The 19,173-nt window shown below is 46.6% G+C and overlaps 1 protein-coding gene across 1 annotated transcript; it reads left to right on the top strand.

The window, feature by feature from the left end:
• The first annotated feature begins 224 nt into the window (after positions 1-224).
• On the top strand, positions 225-15,388 carry RND1 (Rho family GTPase 1). The gene is made up of 6 exons (XM_044421894.1): positions 225-436; positions 1,376-1,463; positions 3,275-3,384; positions 6,971-7,105; positions 9,641-11,072; positions 13,665-15,388. Exons 1-5 carry the CDS (start codon positions 317-319, stop codon positions 9,884-9,886), a joined length of 699 nt encoding a protein of 232 aa, XP_044277829.1. The 5' UTR covers positions 225-316; the 3' UTR covers positions 9,887-11,072; positions 13,665-15,388.
• The last annotated feature ends 3,785 nt before the right edge of the window (positions 15,389-19,173 follow it).

Below are 19,173 nucleotides of genomic sequence, written 5' to 3'. Positions count from 1 at the left end.
CCTCAGCACGAAAGGTGAGAAATCCTTCTCGCCACGCATCGGAATGTATCTTTAGGGTGAGAAAGCAGCCGAGGAACAAACTCTGACTCAGCTACCCGGCGCTCTCCGACGAAAGCCCTGCTTCGTTGCTGATTGGTCGCGAGGAATCCCGCCTCGGCTTTTCATTGGCTGGCCGTGTTCTCTATAAGGACAGTCTCCTCCCCTCGCCTGACTTCTTAGTTTAAGACCGCCGGGGAGAGGAAGCGTGAGAAGTGCTTTGGGTCGTGTTTCTGGGAGAGCCTGCTCGGTGGTGCATTGAGCCCCGCGGAACGTCGCCATGAGGGAGAGGAGAACTCCTCAGCCAGCGGTGGCCAGGTGCAAGCTGGTTCTGGTGGGGGACGTACACTGTGGGAAGACTGCCATGCTGCAAGTGTTGGCCAAAGACTGCTACCCGGAGGTAAGCTCGACTTGGTCGGGGTCAGGGCTTTGCCTCGGTTGTGCGGGGAGGTAGCCAGGTTGCTCTGGCCTCCTTTGCGTCTCTCGGTGTCCCGACGTTGCGTTCTCGCGCGCATCCCGAAACACGCTTGCTTCTCGGCTTCGTTTAACGGGAATCGGTCGCCTTCAGCCCTTCCTATTCGGGCAGCTCCGAGAGGCTTCTTTGGAGGGAGCACTTGTTTTAGAGCCAGGCTTGCTGTAACCAGCATGGGCGTCTTGGCTGGGAATGATAGGAGTTGCAGTCCAACGCATCGAGCGGAAGGGTGATGGGAGCAGCGGGCAGGAGGAGACCTACTTCGCTTGTACAATGCAACGGCGTCACGTGCCTCCAGACCCCCTGCCGGAGCTGCGCCGCCGGCCACCGTGTTGCGCCCCGGAATCGCCAGAGTTTCTGTCTTCAGCAACTCTCGGCCTCGATCCTTTCATTCGCGGAGAGCTTGGCGTGGCGGGGTTCGCTATTTTTAGAGAGGAGGGAGCGGTGTTGCTGTGGTTGTATCCAGCCTTCTCTAACTCGGCGGATCTGCTGGACTCCAGCTCCCATGTCCTTAGCTAGCTCTGGACGGGGAATATGGGGCTTCTTGTCCGATGCAGGTGGAGGGGGAAGGGTAATTTCATCTGTGGCTTCAGGGCCCTTTCTCCCTGCCTATCTCCTTGGAGTTGGCTTGATATGCAGAGCTGTGTGCTCAACCGCTTTTGACAGCCAGCTTCTAAGGATAGTCGCAGATTGCATGACTTTCTCAGGTGCTACCCACCCCCATCATCTGTATTTGCGGGCAAGTGCACTGCCCCGCCGTCCTTTGTTGCTGTCAGATTGCTCGATGGCTCTTCCAACCTCGACCCCTGCCATTTCCACTTAAGAAGTTCTGCCTAATGACCCTTCTGCATCTTCTCTCCATCTCAGACTTACGTGCCCACAGTTTTTGAGAACTACACGGCATGTCTGGAGACAGAGGAGCAACGGGTGGAGCTCAGTCTGTGGGACACATCCGGTGAGGCATCTCTCTCTCCTTCGGGACCTGGACACTGCGAAGGACCTCCCTTCCCCCTTTCCACTGTGCTGCAGTGAAGCAGCCTGAGCAAGAGGCATAACTTGTAGGACCTGTCAGCTGGCTGAGTGGCAGCGCATCTGTGTTAGCAGTCTGTGACTTTAGAAACAATAAAAGCGGGGGGAGGGGGTCCCAGTGGGTCAGGATGTGTGCTGGGGGATAATATCTTGAGAATGATGTCTTTTCTGTGGGAGGGGGAGAATTCCTCTTGCTCTGCCTTGGTTTTGGAATACCGAAATAATGCAGGTGAATGTGGATTAAATTCCTTTCCACCCACCTAGATCTAGCAAGGGAGAAGGAAACATCCGGTGAGCTAGGATAAATAGTTTGGAAGCAAACAGGCTTTGGTTTGGAGGTGAGTAGATGGTTGCAGGAAGGATGTGTTTTGCACTGTGGTGCAGTCCTGAGCTCAAAAAAGGGGACATCTAGCATTGGTATGCAGAACTGAGAGCTCCTCCAAGGGAGCTGTTGGGAGAGGTGTGAAGAAGGCAAAGATTTTAGAGCCATCGGAGTTGGAAGCCAAGCAAAATGGAATCACGAGCTCCATTCCTGGGGGAAACTGCCCTAAAAGGCAACCCAATGGGGGCTTAAGGAGAAAACACCTGTAAGGGGAGAGGTTCATATTCCAGATCCGAAAGCCACCTCTTCAGCCTCTGTGAGGATGAGAGGCACTAGATACGGGATGGAGTGACAACAACAAAAATACAGCAGCCTTTTTCTCTCCCTCACACCACTGCTCCATCCCGTATCTCCAATAAATCCCCCTCCTTGATTTTGACTCCATTCCCTCATTTCTGTCCTGGAATGCAGAGCGGGAGGAGGTTTGCCCATTGTGTGTGCATGCAGGGAGGTGGAATCCCAGGTCTGGGGGCTCAGTGGACTTTGACAGAGAAATCAGTTGGAGGAAATTGCCACATACAATAAGGGACTCTTAAAAGTATTGTGTGCATAGAGGGGTGCAGTGGAGTTACCCTAGCAACTGGAGAGGGGTGACAGCTGCTCCTGTTGCTCCTACATCCCCTCTTTTGAAGGGGCTGGAGGTAGGGGTCCCTGGCTACTTCGATCCCCCTTGTTGCCATGGAGATTGTGCTGGTGCAGGGAGCCAGGGGCTGCTTGCTATTCTAGGCACGCAGTGTCTGGGCTGCAGAAGCATTTTGGATGCTGCTGTTTCGGATGGGGGGGAGGCTCTGTGATCCTGTTCCTCCTCTTCCACCCCCATGCATCTATGCTGCAGCTCCCCTCCCCGCACTTGCCTGCATACACCGCTTGCATGTATGCAACCCATTTTTCTCTATGCGTGCCAGTGAGAGAAATGTTGCTAAGCAACCCCCATTCCTCCCTGCATGTTGCGTTTCCCTTCCCCCATCCCTGAGATATGGGAGCCCCATCCCACCCATCCATTTCTTGGTGTTGCTCGTACGGGGTGGGGGTGGGGAGATGGCTTTGGTTATATAAGCCGTGGTGAAGCTATTCCTGGGGGAAACTGAATGCTCAGATAGGTAGAGGATGCATGTGCAGAGCCCTGCAGAATGCAGTGTGTGTGAGCGTGCGGGGGGGGGGGGGGCTGTTACCTTCGCTGGTCTTTGTGAAGGTACGGAGCCAAGCGCGTGCACGCACACAGAAACCTGCCTGATCCTAAAGTGGCAGCTTCACCATAGCCTGTAAGGGCAGGGTGCATCTTTCTTCCCTTGGGTCCTGGTGAAAGGGGGGTGGTGCTGGAGCAGCTTCATGACCTTCCTGTCCACTTCCCACAGGATCCCCCTACTATGACAATGTGCGCCCCCTGTGCTACAGCGACTCGGATGCTGTCCTGCTCTGCTTTGATATCAGCCGCCCAGAGACCATGGACAGTGCGCTGAAGAAGGTGAGGGTCTGCACTTTCCACCTCTTCCCACCGCCTCTCTTCGCACAACTTTCGTTGGCCATCCCGGTCAGTGCGTGGCTTGACAGAGAAAGGCAGAGCTGGGGAACAGGCGGCCCTTCAGCTGTCACCGGACGGCAGTTCCCATCAGCCTTTCCCATGGGCATTGCCAGCTGGGGACAATGGAGTTGTAGTCTGCCACTAGCTGGAGGGCCACATGTTCCCCACCTCAGCTCTTACGACCGGGCTATGGGGCTAAAGGGGAAATGAAGGCTCTCATTAACGAAGAATTAGTCTCCCACTGAGTGTATGGAAAGCATCCTTGCTGCTTAGCAGATCTCCGGTTCCTGAGTATCCAGTGAAACTGTGGGTACAGTGGGACAGAACCTGCCAGCCTAAGAGGCCCTGGGGATTCTCCCAGATCCATGGATGCTGCTTGCGGCCAGGGCAGCTTGGAGACCAGCTGTGGCCTCTTGCAGAGAGGGACAGCTCAGCCACGGTGGTCCGGGCACCAGGAACCTCAAGCCTGGGTGACTGCAGTGTGCTTTGTGCGGGGCCACCCCTAAGGCTGGTCTGGCAGCTGGAGCTAGTGCAGAATGCAGCAGCTCGGCTGCTGGCGGGAGCGGCTCCTTCTCAGCAAGCAGCTCCTTTGCTGAGGAAACTGACTGTCCTGGCTGCCTGTTTAGTGCTGGGTCAGGTTTGAGGTCTTGCTACTAGTGTATGAAACGCTAAGCAGCCTCAGACCCAGGCTACTTAAGAGAGTGCCTTCTCCCTTATGCAACTGCCTGGTCAAGGTGGCATGGTCCTGGTGGTACCGCATAGACCTGAGTGGGGTCCACCTGGAGAAGAGGCTTCAGTGTGGTGCCTTGTTTCCACCAGACCCGCTGCCTCTGGAGGCGGGTCAGGCAGGCAGCAGCACTGTGTTGTTTTCAGCACCTCCTGAAGGCAGCTGCTTCCCAAGAAGCCTCCTTTGATTAACCAGCTATGTTTATACCAATACTCTATTTTGCTCTAGTCTCAGTTCTTGATATCTTTTAATTACTTTATTGCTCATGGCTCCAGAATTAATGGAGCAGTAGATAAGTGTGATAAGGAAGATGGCCAGCTGGTCTCTCCTGGGCTGGATGCAGCCTCCCGCCCCGCCCCCGGTCTATTTTTGTCTGGCCCCTGGTGAGCTCAGCAGATTTTTGTCAAGGTATGGCGCACACAAGAGGAACTGGACTTCAGGTTTTGAAAGTGAGGGTCCAGGCTTCCATGTTAATTTCGTTTTTCTGTGCTGCATACAAACGTGCATAGCCGTTAGCAATACTGTGCCCAGTGTGTGTACGTGTCAATGTATTTAGGCAGCATCCGCTTTGTTTTGGTGCATGACCATTCATCAGATGGTCAGTTTATGCTGCAAAATACCCTGTTTGTTCTCTCCTTATCCCTGGCACCCAGAAGTGTGGTGTCCAAGAGTACAGACTGGCTTAGAGAATCATAGCTTGGGAGGACATCGAAGGTAGCTGCACCCCAGAATCATACCAAAAGCACTGGAAATACACACACAATGCCGTGTCTCATCTAATGTTTCTTCCAGAGCCAAAATTGAACTGCACAATCATGTAGCTGCTACTCCCTTAGAGAGAACACCTGAAGCAAATGCCTGGCCTGTTTAATACTAAAGGCCTCCTCTAATTATTATAGCACTTAATATTTCTAGAAGCTTTGCAAAATATAGGAACAAAGGCTTCCTTTCTTCCCAGTTTTCTTTCCCAGTCAGACCACCAGTGATAAGATTCTACAATATCCCTAAACTCCAGTGTTCAGCAACCTAACGGATTATGATGATGATAACAGGAACAATAAAAAGAAATATTAATGTGTAAATGGTCTGAATCTAATGGTGTCTATCTACTGATGGAAAAACAATGGCCTGCAATATCTATTTCTCCAGCTCTCTGTTCCCCCCACCAAATCTGTTTTGGTGGTGTTATCCCCGGTAGATTTCAGGGAGGCTTTAGTGGGGACAAAAAGTTCCATTATGCAAGGGAAATTTCACTTGTCCAATAAATGCTTCCTAGTTTGAGTCCTGTGTTTAGAAGAGTCTGCATGCACAGTCGCTGCAGGCCTCGAGTGTTGCTGTTCTAAATCGATGTGGCAAGCCTTCTATGCTAGCATCCCTTGGAGTGCTGCTGCACTGTGATGCTGATGTAAACAGCCCTGTGGTGGCCCTATTAATTGTGAGCCCTAGGACAGAAACTCGCTGCTTGACTCGAATGGATTCCTTGGGGTAGGATGAGACAAACATTTCAAAAGCCAAAGGCAGATGCACAAAACTGGAGGAGGAGGAGAGCATTGCCAAAGTGGTAGGGGGCCAATTCCCAGCCTTTGCTCAGGAAGACCTCAGTGCATCACCTGGGGGCACGCAAGCCAAGTTGGGCTTAGCTTGTCCTCTTAGTAGGAGCTGCATGTTAACTTCATAGCCAGAGCCTCTGGTTTCATAACCACCGGCTCAGGGAAAGGGAGGAAGGCACTGATTTGGATCCAGACTTCCACTGGAGGAAAAGGACTTCCCTACCACCTCCTTCCCACTGCACCCAGCCTGCCGAAAATGCCTCTCAATGTCAAGAGGCCCTGCTGGATGAGCTGTGGTGCGAGGGAAGATCCCCAGAGATCAGCTGGAGGGTCCTTCCTTGAACAGGATTGTCGTCTTGTGGAAGGGGCTGCTTTTTTTTTGTAGAGGACAGATCCCAGAACCCACCTTTTAAGGACATGATTGCCTACAAGTTTAGATGAGGGTGGGGGAAGGGACTTCAAGTCTCAGCATGCCCCAGACAGCACTTAAGTTCTTTAAACATTTATTTATTTATTAAAAATATTTCTACCCCTTTCTACACACAGATTATCCCAGGACAGCTTACAGTACTAAGAACAATAAATAACATATGATAACAAACAAAAATGTGACTGTAAATATATTAAAACCAAGTTAAAATTCCTCAATCCTTAAAATAATGGGTGAATAAAAATGGTTTTTTCTGGCGCTGAAAAGAATATGAAGTCGGTGCCAGGCAAAATATGTTTGTTCTAAGAGACAGCTATGCAAATGCCACCAATTCAAATTCCCTGTGAAGGCATTTATCCTCCAAGTTCTCTCCTAGTATCCACGGAAAACTCTCTCACTGGGACTGGTCCTGATGTTTCAACCTGTGAGGCCACCTCCCCATTCTGATTTTTGCAAAAAAAAAAAAAAAAAATCTTAGCTGTAACTTGATCAGGATTAGAACTGTTGAGCATAATGAAGCTACAGAAGTTTCTTCCTGGAGTATCTAGAGTGTGTGCGTATTAACAGAGGTCGCCTTTTCATATACAACTCTTGAATATGTTAAAAGCAAACCCTGCATGTAGCATACAGCTGGTAGAAAGGAGACAGTAGTGTTGCCGAGTCTGCATTCTCCTATTTGCATAACATCTTTTAATGCAGCCCAGAAGGATAATGGAACATACCATTGTAGCAATCTGGCAATTTCTCAACATGTGATAGGTGCTACGAGGCATGGAACATTTGGGGTTCAACTTGTCTCCAATACATTTTCTTTTCTCCCAGTGGAAGACCGAAATCTTGGACTACTGTCCCAGCACTCGTGTGCTGCTTATCGGCTGCAAGACAGACCTGCGCACCGACCTCAGCACCCTGATGGAGCTGTCCCACCAAAAGCAAGCCCCTGTCTCTTATGAACAGGTAAAGCCTGTCCATTTCACTGGCCCAGACTGCTAACCTTTTCTGAGAGTCTTTCTTCTTTTTGATGCAGCCAGCAGATCCCCTGTCCTTCTGATGGCATGAATTATTCAACTCCGATTTTCTGCTTCAGGCTTAGATAGTGGAATGGAACACTGTATACAAAGTTGTATACAAAGCATACTGTGATATGGGAGTTTGCCGTTGAATCTGGGGGAAAAAACTTTCATAGGCTGAAATCAGCATTGTGTAAAACCTAAAGGCCCTCTGATATTTCAAAACAATTCTAATATATTATATGGCATGTTTTCAAAGTCATCAGATGAGAAAAGCACTCCATTTTCATAATACACTAACCAGAACAACCTCTTTAAATCCGTGCTGCTTGTTATTCCCTATAAGCACACCCCCAGCAAAAGCTTACTCCTGTAAATAACTTGGGCTTAATGAAAGATGTTTGGATAGCTGAACAATGTTGGAAAACTTAGATTCAACAGTCTTGCATCCAGTTATGGAGCTTTGGCATCTTGTACATTCAGGTATTTTCCTATTGTTGGAACTGGGCTGAGGTGAAAGAGCTAGGGATGAAAACACCCCCTTTGCCTAGACATTGTGCTGTACGGATGCAGCGCACCTCACATGGGCAACTGAGACTTAGATGTGTCACAACCAGTGCATAATGCGCAGCTACAGCTAAAAAGCAGCTCATCTACATGTCTAACCTGAAGCATGGGTGAGATCCTTGTGGAGGGGAGAAGGGCGGAGGAGAAACAGAAGAATGTTTTGTGTGGTGGTGGCTTGAGCTGAAATAATTAGGGCCCAGTGAGCTGGTACACACAGTCACTGTTGGTTGAACAACCCAGTGGCTTATTTAATCTGCAGTGTTCACTGGACAGTTTGTCTAATCATCTCCATGCTTAGGCATGGTTTCGTCATAAAATACCTTATTTTACAATGTATGACGATTATCAGATAAAATATAAATACCAGGTGTTTTCCCCCACAATCCATTTCTGGTCATTGTTCGTGGCTGCTGTACAGAGACCATATTAGCCACACTTCCCATCCTTGTTCACTCTGCTGCATCAACATTTGCACCCACGTCTCCCTTCTCTGTGAAGTAATAGCCACATATCCTGTCTTGAGCTGCAGGGAAATTTTGGAGGACTCCAAGGAAGGCAAGAAATCTGCCTTTTCACGGGAAAAATGGTAGCATGGAGGACATGTGAGCCTTAACTCTTGGAAGCTTTAGAATGGTTCATTGCAGAGCATTGACATGAGAAGCTGTAAGGCAGACATGTATTCCCATGTTGCCAATAAAACTGCCACAAGGCCTGTGTGGATGTGCTGAAAGAGCCCTTTGTGCAAAAATAGGCAACTAGTTCCTTTCAGCCACTTTGGATGGGAGCTCTCATTGGATTCAGCCAACATGGCCGAAGTTCAGGGCTTGTGGGAGCTGTAGAAACATAGAAACATAGAAAACAGAGTGAGTCAGAAGGGGCCTCCCGGGCCATCTAGTCTGACCTCCGGCACCAGCCGGCTCCGCTCACAACATGCCCACCATGTGGACATCCAGCCTATCCTTGAACACCCGCACCGATGGGGCCTCAACGACCTCTTGTGGAAGCCCATTCCACACCCTCGGGGTCCTAACTGTCAGGAAGTGCTTCCTGGCATCCAAAGGGAACCTTGGCTCCCTGAGCTTTGCTCCGCTGGAGCGCGTCCTGCCTTTCTCTGCAGGGGAGAACAGGTCTCTACCCACCTCTGTGTGACATCCCCTCACATACCTGTATGTCGCCAACATATCCCCTTTGAGTCTCCTCTTCTCCAGGCTGAAGAGACCCAGTTCCCTCAGTCTCGCCTCATATGGCCTCCCCTGCAAACCGGCCACCAACCTTGTGGCCCTACGCTGCACTGACTCCAACCTGGCTATATCCTTTCTGTAATGAGGGGCCCAAAACTGAACACAGTACTCCAGTTGTGGGCGCACTAGAGTCATGTAGAGTGGTAGTAATACCTCTCTCGATCTAGAAGCCAGAAGTGGTAGTCCAAAACCATCTTGGGGCCACCAGGTTGCCAACCCATCCCCTGCCTTTATGTCTTGGGTCTCAAAGTCTCCTTATGGGCAGCACCTTGCTGGATGCTAGTCCTGCTGTCAGTGGTCCAGCACTAATTTATTTATTGTTTATTAAAAGCTTTTGTATGCCGTCCTATCATACAAGATCTCAGGACAGCTTACAATATTTAAAAAGACAATTAAAACAACAATTTCAATAAATAATAAAACAGAACAAAACAATAAATCACAAAACAAATAGAGCAACTCAACTATTAAAGTTTAAAATACTGTTTAAATAAAAAGGTGTTGGCCTGGTGCCAAAAAGAGTATAAACTTGGCACCAGGTGTACTTCTCTGGGGAGTACATTCCAGAGTCTGGGCGCCACAGCAAAGAAGGCCCTACTCTGAGTGGATGACCTTGGATGACCTCTCTTAGAACCAATAAGGTGGTTCTTAGTCCTTTCTCTTCCCCTTGGCAGGGTTGTGCTGCAGCGAAGCAGCTTGGAGCAGAAACCTACCTGGAGTGTTCAGCCTTCACATCGGAGAAGAGTGTCCACAGCATCTTCCGGACAGCAGCATCGCTCTGCCTCAGCAAGCCTGGCCCCCAGCCCCCCAAGAGCCCAACCCGAAGCTTTCCCAAGAGACTCCTCCGCCTGCCCAGCCGATCTGAGCTCATCTCTTCTACTTTCAAGAAGGAAAAAGCAAAAAGCTGCTCTGTCATGTGAAGGGCCTCCCGCTTCTGGGAGCAGAAGGGGGTGGTGGTGGTGGAGCCATTGCAGACTCTGGGCCCTCCAGTCGGCCCTTCTGGGGCGGGGTGGGGGTTGCTGGAGGGTTGTCGTGGGCCAGGCCTGGACAATCCGGAAGGGTCCCATGCCCCACTCTCTCTGGCTTGAGCAGGCCTGTCGTCCCCTCCACCTCGCAATGCTTCCCTCCATGCAGCCGTCTCGTGCGCTTCCCCTTCCAGATGGATGTGAGAGGGGACAGGAATTCGGCTGGACGGCAAGAAGGAAGGTTGGCTCAAGACCTGCCCTGCTCTGGAGGGCCTTTGGGGCTTGGCATAGCACCATCATGGACAGGAGCACCTCCGAGGGCTGTTCCATGCATCTGAAGGGTTCAACAGAGCCGCCCCCTTTCTGATGCACAAGTCACCCTTGTTTGGCCCTGATCATCTCTGCATCTGCTGCTTGTCTCATTGCCTGCCTGAAGCAGGCCAACTGCAGGCCCCTCTCCCTGCCTCCCCCCTCCTCCGCATTCCTTCCCTCCTCCCCCGCTCCTAGGACAGAGGTGTTTGGGTATCTTCTCCCTCTGTAGGTGGGGGCAGGAAGGGGAGAGGGGGTGACTGTTTTATAGACATTGTCTCTTTGTGTGTGAGAAGGAAAGGAAGATATGGGGGGATCTTAAATGTTCAGTGTTATTAAAAGAGAACTTATTTATTAATGAAAATATAATGCAGATTAACAGCCTCGTCCAAAGGGCTTTCTTATTTGTTGGTACCTCTTGGGCTTTCCCAGTAGTGGGGGAAATGGCATAGAAACCGGCTAGCATCCTGCTTAGTGCCCTGACAGTATTGAAGTGCTAGTCAGTTTCTGGGAAAGTGCCTCCTTCTGCACAGCATCCCTGGCTTCCACACTCTCATGTGCCTTCCTTCCACATCAGAGCAGTGCCCTGATGAAGACACAGCTTCAGAACCTGAGGGGGCTTCTCAGGCCGACCCATCATGGTGCATCCCCAACCTATCCATGGTTGTGGACATGATCATGTGGCAATATGGCCATGCAGCCAGCATCAGCTCTTCTCGGTGGATCCATAGACACTCTTGGCATCCTCTGTTTACGGCAGCTGTTGCCACAGATTCAGTGGCTGGATATTAATGGCAAGCTGCTCATGTCTGAGCTCTCTTGTTGAGATAAGGTTTTGGTTTTTTTTGCAGTACTTTTTTTATTAAATTTTAAAACAGTACTAAAAACATCAATCATCACAAACATCGGAACTACTGAGTCAGCCCCTTACTACATATCTTTTAACATTCTGTAATCATATTCAGATCCATTTATGGAATCTTAAAAAAAACATTTTTAGATCTAAACCAAGTCCCGTTTCTCCAGCCAATTAAAAAAAAAGAAAAAGGTTCCAAATTTGATAGAAGGCACTATCTTCTTTCTCCTTCTGCGGTAAGATCAGTCCATTTCTTACAGAGTCCCGTTTTCCTTGACAAATATTAAAAGAAAGACTCTCCAAATTTGATAAAAGTCAATATCTTCTTTCTTCTTCGATAGTAGCTTCAATCTAACCAACTCTACACAATTCCAGATCTTTTCATTTTTCTAATATTAAACAGATAAACTCCTCATAATAGTTACAAATACGATCAAATACATTTTTTGCTTACTAGTATTCCAGTCTAATATCCACTAAAAAGGAAAGTGAAAGAGAAGTTCCAAGCTTAAAAAAGAACTAAAGACTTTTAACCCAATTTATGTTCACATGTCTAACATCCATTTAGCATCTTTAAGGACATCTTATCTAATCTATTTAATGACAACAATTATCTATGATAACTTTTAAATAAATTTTCTTTAAGCTAATTAAAGTTTCATCTAGTTTACACTTCACTTAATCACATACTATTAACTCCTTATAAGAGTCCAGCTCCTTACAATCTTTAATATATCTCGCTTGTAAAAAGAAATCTATTTAGTACAGCTCCTCCTACTCCCATAATAGTCATTTTCTAGTATAGCAATTCAAAGACAAGAGAGTCATACAACTTAGCTTTTGGTCATTCAATTTTAAGATAAAAAAAGAAAAGAATCTCTCATTTTCCCTTATATCACCCACAAAGGAGAGGAAAAAGGGGGGGGACTCCACTCCTACTCTTCTCCTTCTTAGTTCAGTTTAAATCTTATCTTATAATCTCTTCATAATTCAACACATTTAAATGTAGAAAAGCTTCCACAGTTAAAATCATATACCTTAGCCTTTCCATACCACAATAAACATGCCAACCCATTTATACCATTCCTTTTTAAGATTTCTTTTTTACACCTCTTCCAAACCGCTTTAGTTTTAATAGGGTTTGTTGAAAATCAATATTTTTAAACTTTACATCTCCAGCCCATCTTTCTCCCCTTGGTGTTATTTGTTGAAAATCAACCCACTTCAAAGTCTGTATTTCAATCTTCACTATTTCTTGCTTTATCTTCAGTGATTGTAGCATTTGTTGTAGGTCAATATTTATTCCCAATGGCTGTGTTTTTTGCTGCAAATCAACCTTCACTGTTTCTTCTTCCTCAGAATCAATTTTAGTTAATTCAGGATCCATCCATCTTAAAAAAAAAAAAATATTCCTTCCTTTAGTGGCCAAATTTGTTTCTTTTTATTCACAGTTTCAAATTTTTCATATACTTGTTGCATTTCTTGTATATTCTGTTCAGTTTTGGATTCTACATCAATCACCATCTCCTTAAAAGAAGCATCAAGCTTATCAAAGCGCTTTTTTTGTACAATTGAGAAGATTTCCTGTTGTCTCAACATCACCTCTTGGGATATTTGTAAAATTGTTAAAGATTCTTGTATTTCCAAAAAAAATCTCTTCAGCTCTACCATTGTTGCAATAATTCCAATAGCCACAAAGTGACAGCCAAGATCAGTTCCACTTTTCTTCTAGATCACTAGTGGTCGTCAGAAGGTTGGCAAGTTGCCAAATACTTTGGCAGAGGTCCCAGAAATGCAGGAGAGGAAATGGAGATTCTTATATCCTTCCTCTTTTCTCCCTTTTCTCTCTTTTTTTATGCCAATTAAGAACAGATAGTTTTTCCACAAGTAGTATTGCAAAAGGAAAATAGGAATGCTCACCCAAACAGTTGTCACATTAAAGAAGAAAGCATCCGACAATGTGAAAAATATCCTAGCGAGTGTCCAGTTGATCTTGGTAGAAGTCCAAACAGATATCCAAAATGATCGGTCAAAGCTTTGAACTCCTATCACGTAATTGCACCTTAAAAATTTAAACTAATTTTATACCCTTAGGTTAGAGGAAAAAGTCTTTTTCTTCAGCTTCAACTTGGACAAAAGCCTCAGCACTCTCTCATCTCAGTCGCCGCCTAAACATCCAGAGGGTTTTTCTTTTCTAAATGCCAAATTATAAACAAATGCAGCTTTTCCATGGGTAATATTGCAAAAGAAGTAAAAAATATTTACTCAGCAGTTCCAATGCTTATCTAGCTAATAAAAATCCTAAGCTAATCTTCTAAGATGTCGAGAAGTTGAAGGGGCTGAAACCACCCCCTGTGTTACTCGGCTGAAAAGTACCTGAATTGCTTTCAGCAGATACGAGATTGCCATCTCACATCAGGCCAAAAGTGTGCCCAGGCAATCTGTCTTCACCCCGACAGGGCTTAGATGAGTCTCCCACGACTCGCTGCCAAGTTATACCGGCGTGATAAACAAACTCCGTTAATCGCATCTGTCTCGTTCCGACGCCATCCTGGAATCCTTGTTAAGTTTTGAGCAGACAAAGCCCAAAACCTAGAAGGTGTTAGAGGAATGGTTTTCAAGCTTCCTCCTTGCAGAGGAATCTTTCTGCACTAGTGTGTCCCCTACCACACCCTTTTGTATTGCAGTGTGTCTGAGGCATATTTTAGGGTGTATGGTCAGTTGGCCCAATCCATCTGGCCTCTCAGCCCTGCTTAAATGAGGAACACACCATAGGCCATACCTAGTCCTTTGCTGCAACTGAATTGAAGGAGAAAATTAAGAAGGCTACACAAGCTGCTTTCTAGGGCAGCTTGTCCACCACTACTGACCTGATTTGGGGGTGCAGAGATTCCTTCAGCAAGTTCACTCCATTGCCTGACCAAGGCCCACAGGGCAAATTCCCCACCAGACACTTAGTGGCAAAGCCTAGTCGTACGGTGGAGCCAGAGCAGCCTTCCCCAGCCAGGTGCCTTCTGGATCTTTTGGACTACAACTCCCGTGAGCCCCAGCCACCACAGCCCATGGTCAAAAATGATGGAAATTCTAGTCCAAAACATCTGAGGCACCAGGGGAGAGGAACTGATGAATGTAACTGGATAAATATGCAACTTAGGCAGAAAATGTCTTTAGCCAAGCCAATGTGAATTGGTACAGGAAGACTGACTGCTTGTCCTGTAGTAATGTGCAAACAAGTCAAAGCTGCTGCCGCCTGCTCAGGCTTGGGTCTCAGGAGTCATGGGTATCACAGGAGCATCAGCTCCTAAAACAGAGACTGTCTGGTGCAATGTCTCCCTTCTAGTGCCAACTAGAAGCTGAGCTAAGCTGCCAGTTTGGTATGCAGGGAAGACTTGGCACTTGTCTCCTGGTTCAATATGCATTTTTCTTGAATAGTTAATCTAGACTGTAAGAGGCCTTATCATGAGCTGGCCCTGAATTCTGCCTCCTTTTGTTATGTCCAGATTGTTAGCAAAATGTAGTGCAGGAGCTTAATATGCTTAGAGTTCCAGGTTGGACAGAGGGACTTGGGTGAGAGACGCTAGTTCAGCCTAGTGCCCTTTGTATGTTTTCAACTACAATTTGTTCCCCTTACCACTGGTCATGTTAGATGGAATTGATGCTGTTACATGCCATCAAGTTGTCTCCAGTTTATGGGGAACTCGATGAATGAATGCCCTCCAAAATGACCTGTCCTTGTCAACATCTGGAAGGTACCAGCTTGGGGAAGGCCAAGTCAGATGATGTTCCAAGCCAGCAGTTGGCCCCTTGCGTGAAAGTGGTCTTGGAGACCTGGCAAGCATCTGATCCTGTTGCTGGAACATAACTCAGGCTGCTTGATAGTATACAGTAGCTATTTTCTGGACAGTGTTACTCTCACCTGTACTTTGTGATCTCAGTGTTGCTGCATGACTCTGCTGGTGACGTAACTATGAGCCCTACCAGACTCTGCTGAATTTCAGTTTTTCTAACAAAAAGCAAATGTCCTATTCCTTATGATAAGGGAGATAAACTTCAGCCAGCTTGAAGGGTTGTAGGAATTGGGAGCAAACATGCTTAATCCTCTGCCAGAGCTCTGAGCCCGGTTTCGGTTTTCCCTGCCTGCTTCCCCAAATCCATTTTTCCATTTCTTTCTGCTAGCACATTTAATCTGCAATTAGGACAGATTATTTAACTAACAGAGGTACACTTGAATAAGCTTGTCACGTTTGCAGAGTTGTGTCTAGTAAATAAACAATGTGTTTTGTTTGATGAAATCAGTACTTAAGTAAGATTTTATTTTCCTTGAGAGCAATCTGTTAAGAAGTTGGTTTTCCATGTGGTTGAAATATGAAGGTTCTGTAACAAATGAATTATGTTAGGTAGGGGGAATTCTTGTAATGCTGAAGAAGCTGCAAGTGCCCCCTTGGGCATGGCTGGCCCAGATGTGCCAGGGACGAGAAGGGGGATAGAAAGGAGCGAGAGTTGCGCCCATCTCTTTCCATCCACGATTCTGTTCTCCCACATTTCTCAGCTACTTGACCTACTTTATGTTGTCACCAAGCAGTAATGTGTGCTGTGCTGGACTTTACCCCCAAGTAAACATGTGCCCGCTATCGCATCTGGCCTACTAATTCTCATCTGGCTGGGTTTGCCGAGACTGCAACTACGTCATGGAAAGGAGACTCATGCAGCTTCCGCAGGTGTGCCAGTTTCATGGCTTAGGGAGAGGTGACAAAGTCCTGCTGCAAGCAGGGCTGGCTATCCTGCTTAGGCTGTGGGAGATGGCCATCTGTGCTGGCAAATGCCAAGAGCTGGAATGCAGCCAGGTGGTGCTGGAGGGCAGAGCTGTGTGTGCACCGCACCCTCTAACTTAGCCTGTTGCCCTACTGAGTGGCAGAAGATACTGTTCTGTTACCAGTGCTGAAGTGGGGGCAACAGGATGTGGGGAGGAAGGCGCCATCTTGTTCTTCGCCTTGGGCAGCCCAGTGTCTTTGGTAGGTCCTGGTTGCCAGCTAAGGCAGACAAGCCCTGACTCTGGGCTTTTGCGTGTGCTTTTGGGAGTACCTGCTTGACTTGGGCTTAAACCATCAGCTGAAGTATATGTGGAGAAAGTAACATAAAAAGCTGACAGCAGCCGTCTCTGGCAAGAGATGTTTCTCCGACAGAGCATCAGTCAGACAACAACAGTTGTCAATCTTCTATCGTGCTTTGTTAACATTTATCTTGATGCTTGTAAGACCAAGTAACAGAACCAGAATATGGCTGTATAGATGAAGGGCTGGGCTTACGCAGGTGCAGATCTGAGTTCCTAGTGGCTGCACTGGTTTCAACGGGTGATAGGGGAGCAGATTTAGTTTCTACCAGCCCTCAAGGAGGGGAGCTGGGGCCTGCCCCCCAACTCGTTAAATTGCTGCCTTTGTTTCTGTTTTTAGGAGGTGGGGGGATAATCTAGCTAAACTAAAGGGTAGTTGGAGTGTCACCTAGGAATTTTATTCAGGCACTGCTGTAATTACTGGCAAAATACAACCCTCCTTTAGGTAGACAAATGGATGGGCTACAGCCCTGTGGCATCCAGCTCATTTACATGCGGAAGGTTCAGTTTCGATTGTTTCCAATTAAAAGGAGCAGAAAACAGATGATAGGAAGCGCATTCTCTGCCTGGCTGGGGAGCCACCACTAATTAGAACAGGCAATGCAGGGGACCCTGCCTAGTGCAGCATCCAGGCCTCGCAGGGGCCTGGCCAGCCAGATGACCCAGTGAGAAGTGCATAAGCAGGCCGGCAGGGCTGTCTTAACGCATGGGCCTGATGGGCACTTGCCCGTGGGCCCCATACTAAACCCTTGTTAACCCTTGGAAAATTGGAAAACTTCCAAAATTAACAGTCGTTGTAGTTGTCGTAGGGGCCCCGGTACACTGCTTTGCTGGGGGCCCATAATGCTGTTAAGACGGCCCTGCGGGCCGGGAATGCAGGAGTGCCTTCCTGCCTCCTAAGCAATTGGCACTTGGAAACATACGACCTCTGATACTGGATCCTCCATAAATTTCCCTAATCCCTCTTTAGCAAAGAAACCATCACTAGCACTTACGGCACTGAATTCCACAGTTCAACTAGCATATGAAGAAGTACTTCCTTTTAGCTGTCCAGCATCTCCCCATTTCATAGGATTACCATGGGATCTAATCTTATGAATGAAGAAGAAAAACTCCCTCTCCGATTTCTCCACAACATGCCGAATTTTGCTCACTTGTATTGTGTCCCTTCCTTGCGCATCCTTTTCCCCCATCTCAGCTGAAGAGTGCCAAACAGGGAAGTTGCTTCAGCCTCTTGATCATTTTGGTTGTCCTTTTCTGTTCCTTCTCCAGCACTACAATAATATTTTGAGGCACAATGATCAGAGCTGTGAACAAGATCCCTGGTATGGCTGCAGCACAGATCTGTAAAAAGGCATTAGAATATTGACAGTATGATATGAGTTAGACAAATAATCTGATGATGTACAAACTACCCATCGCACTGATGCTTCACCTGATATACACATAAGTTTAAAAAAAGCCCAGAAATTCAAAGTTATTGCATTTCCAAAGAGGATGCTTCCAGAAATAGAAGGGGCATTCATCAAAAAGAAGTTGAATGGGTGAATCAAAAGAGTTAAATCCCTCCAAAATGTTTGGAAGGTATTTAACATGGCATGAATAGAAAACTCAAGCAGAATAGATGCCATGGATTAGGAACGGGACAAAGAAGTCCAAGGGGTTCATGGACAGAGTCACGGAAACTACAAAAGGCCAGAAAATTTCCTGCAGGAAATGGAACATGAGGAAAGGAAGGAGCACACACTCAGGCAGGAAAAATGCCATGGACAGGCAAGAAACAGCAAACACATAAAATTAAAAAACTTCCCAAGTATAATGCTACAAGTTCAAAGAACAAGAACAAAATACAATTTCTTTAAAAATGGTAGTCTTGGCCTGATCATCCACATCCAAAATTAGAATGGCCCCACTTCCCAACAACTTCCAGTAATTCATTTGGCAGATTCACCTCCTGCTTGAGTACCAGAAGTGGTCTTAATGACAGCTTGGATTGATTTAAATAAATTAAGAATCCTTATATCATGAGTATGTGGGAATGCATATAGATACGGTGCTATGATGCAAAGTCCATTCAAATAGTATCAATTTGCATTCTCGGAAAACCTATCATTCAAGTCTACACCCCAGCAGCAGATACTGAAGAAGAAATAGAAAACTTTTATGCAAGCCTCCAAGAGGAAATTGTTAGCACAGTAAAACAAGGCCTGCTGATACTATTAGGTGACTGGAACACAAAACTAGGAAACGAAGCAGAATCAAATGTTGTGGAAAAATTTGGTGTAGCAGTACAAAACATAGCAAAAGAATGACTCATAGAATTCTGTGGAGCCAACAGAATTCATATGTTTATGCAAATACATCAACCTCCCAATGAGTTGAGACAGTATACATGGACATCACCAGATAGGCTATACAGAAATCAAGTAGACTACATAAAGTAGAAAATGAAGAAACTGTGTTCTCATTGGCAAAACAAGATCACCAGCAGATTGTAGTAGTGACCATGAACTATTGATGTAAAAAAATCAAGCTGAAAAAGATAACTAACAGAAGCATAATGTCAAAATACAACTTAAAGAACATTCCTGAGGAATTTAAAGTCCTCATAAATAACAGATTAATCTTGCTGAATTTAATTGGCCATGAACCAGAAGAACAACGGCTTGAAGGGAGAGGCATTTTTAGCAAAAAAGACATTTCCTGTAGCAAAAGGGAAAAGCCTAGACAGATGACAGAAGAAACGCAATTGCTAAGGGCAGTCAAGAAGCAAAAGCAAAAAGTTACATAAATATAGGGACAAAATCTATACTGGAAAAAAATTCAGTAACTATCATGTAGTGATTAAAAAGTACTATTAAAGTGGCCAGTGCAAAGAAATAGAAAAGAATAATGAGAGAGAGAGAGAGAGCGCTCTTCCAGAAGATCCAAGGGAAATGCAAATAGATTAGGAAGGCCAGAAGACCT

The sequence above is a fragment of the Varanus komodoensis genome, unplaced genomic scaffold (genome assembly GCF_004798865.1).
Source record: "Varanus komodoensis strain SLA01 unplaced genomic scaffold, ASM479886v1 scaffold12, whole genome shotgun sequence".
NCBI classification, from domain to species: domain Eukaryota; kingdom Metazoa; phylum Chordata; class Lepidosauria; order Squamata; family Varanidae; genus Varanus; species Varanus komodoensis.
The sequence above is the reverse complement of the archived record's forward strand: the minus strand, read 5'-3'. Positions and strand labels throughout refer to the sequence as shown.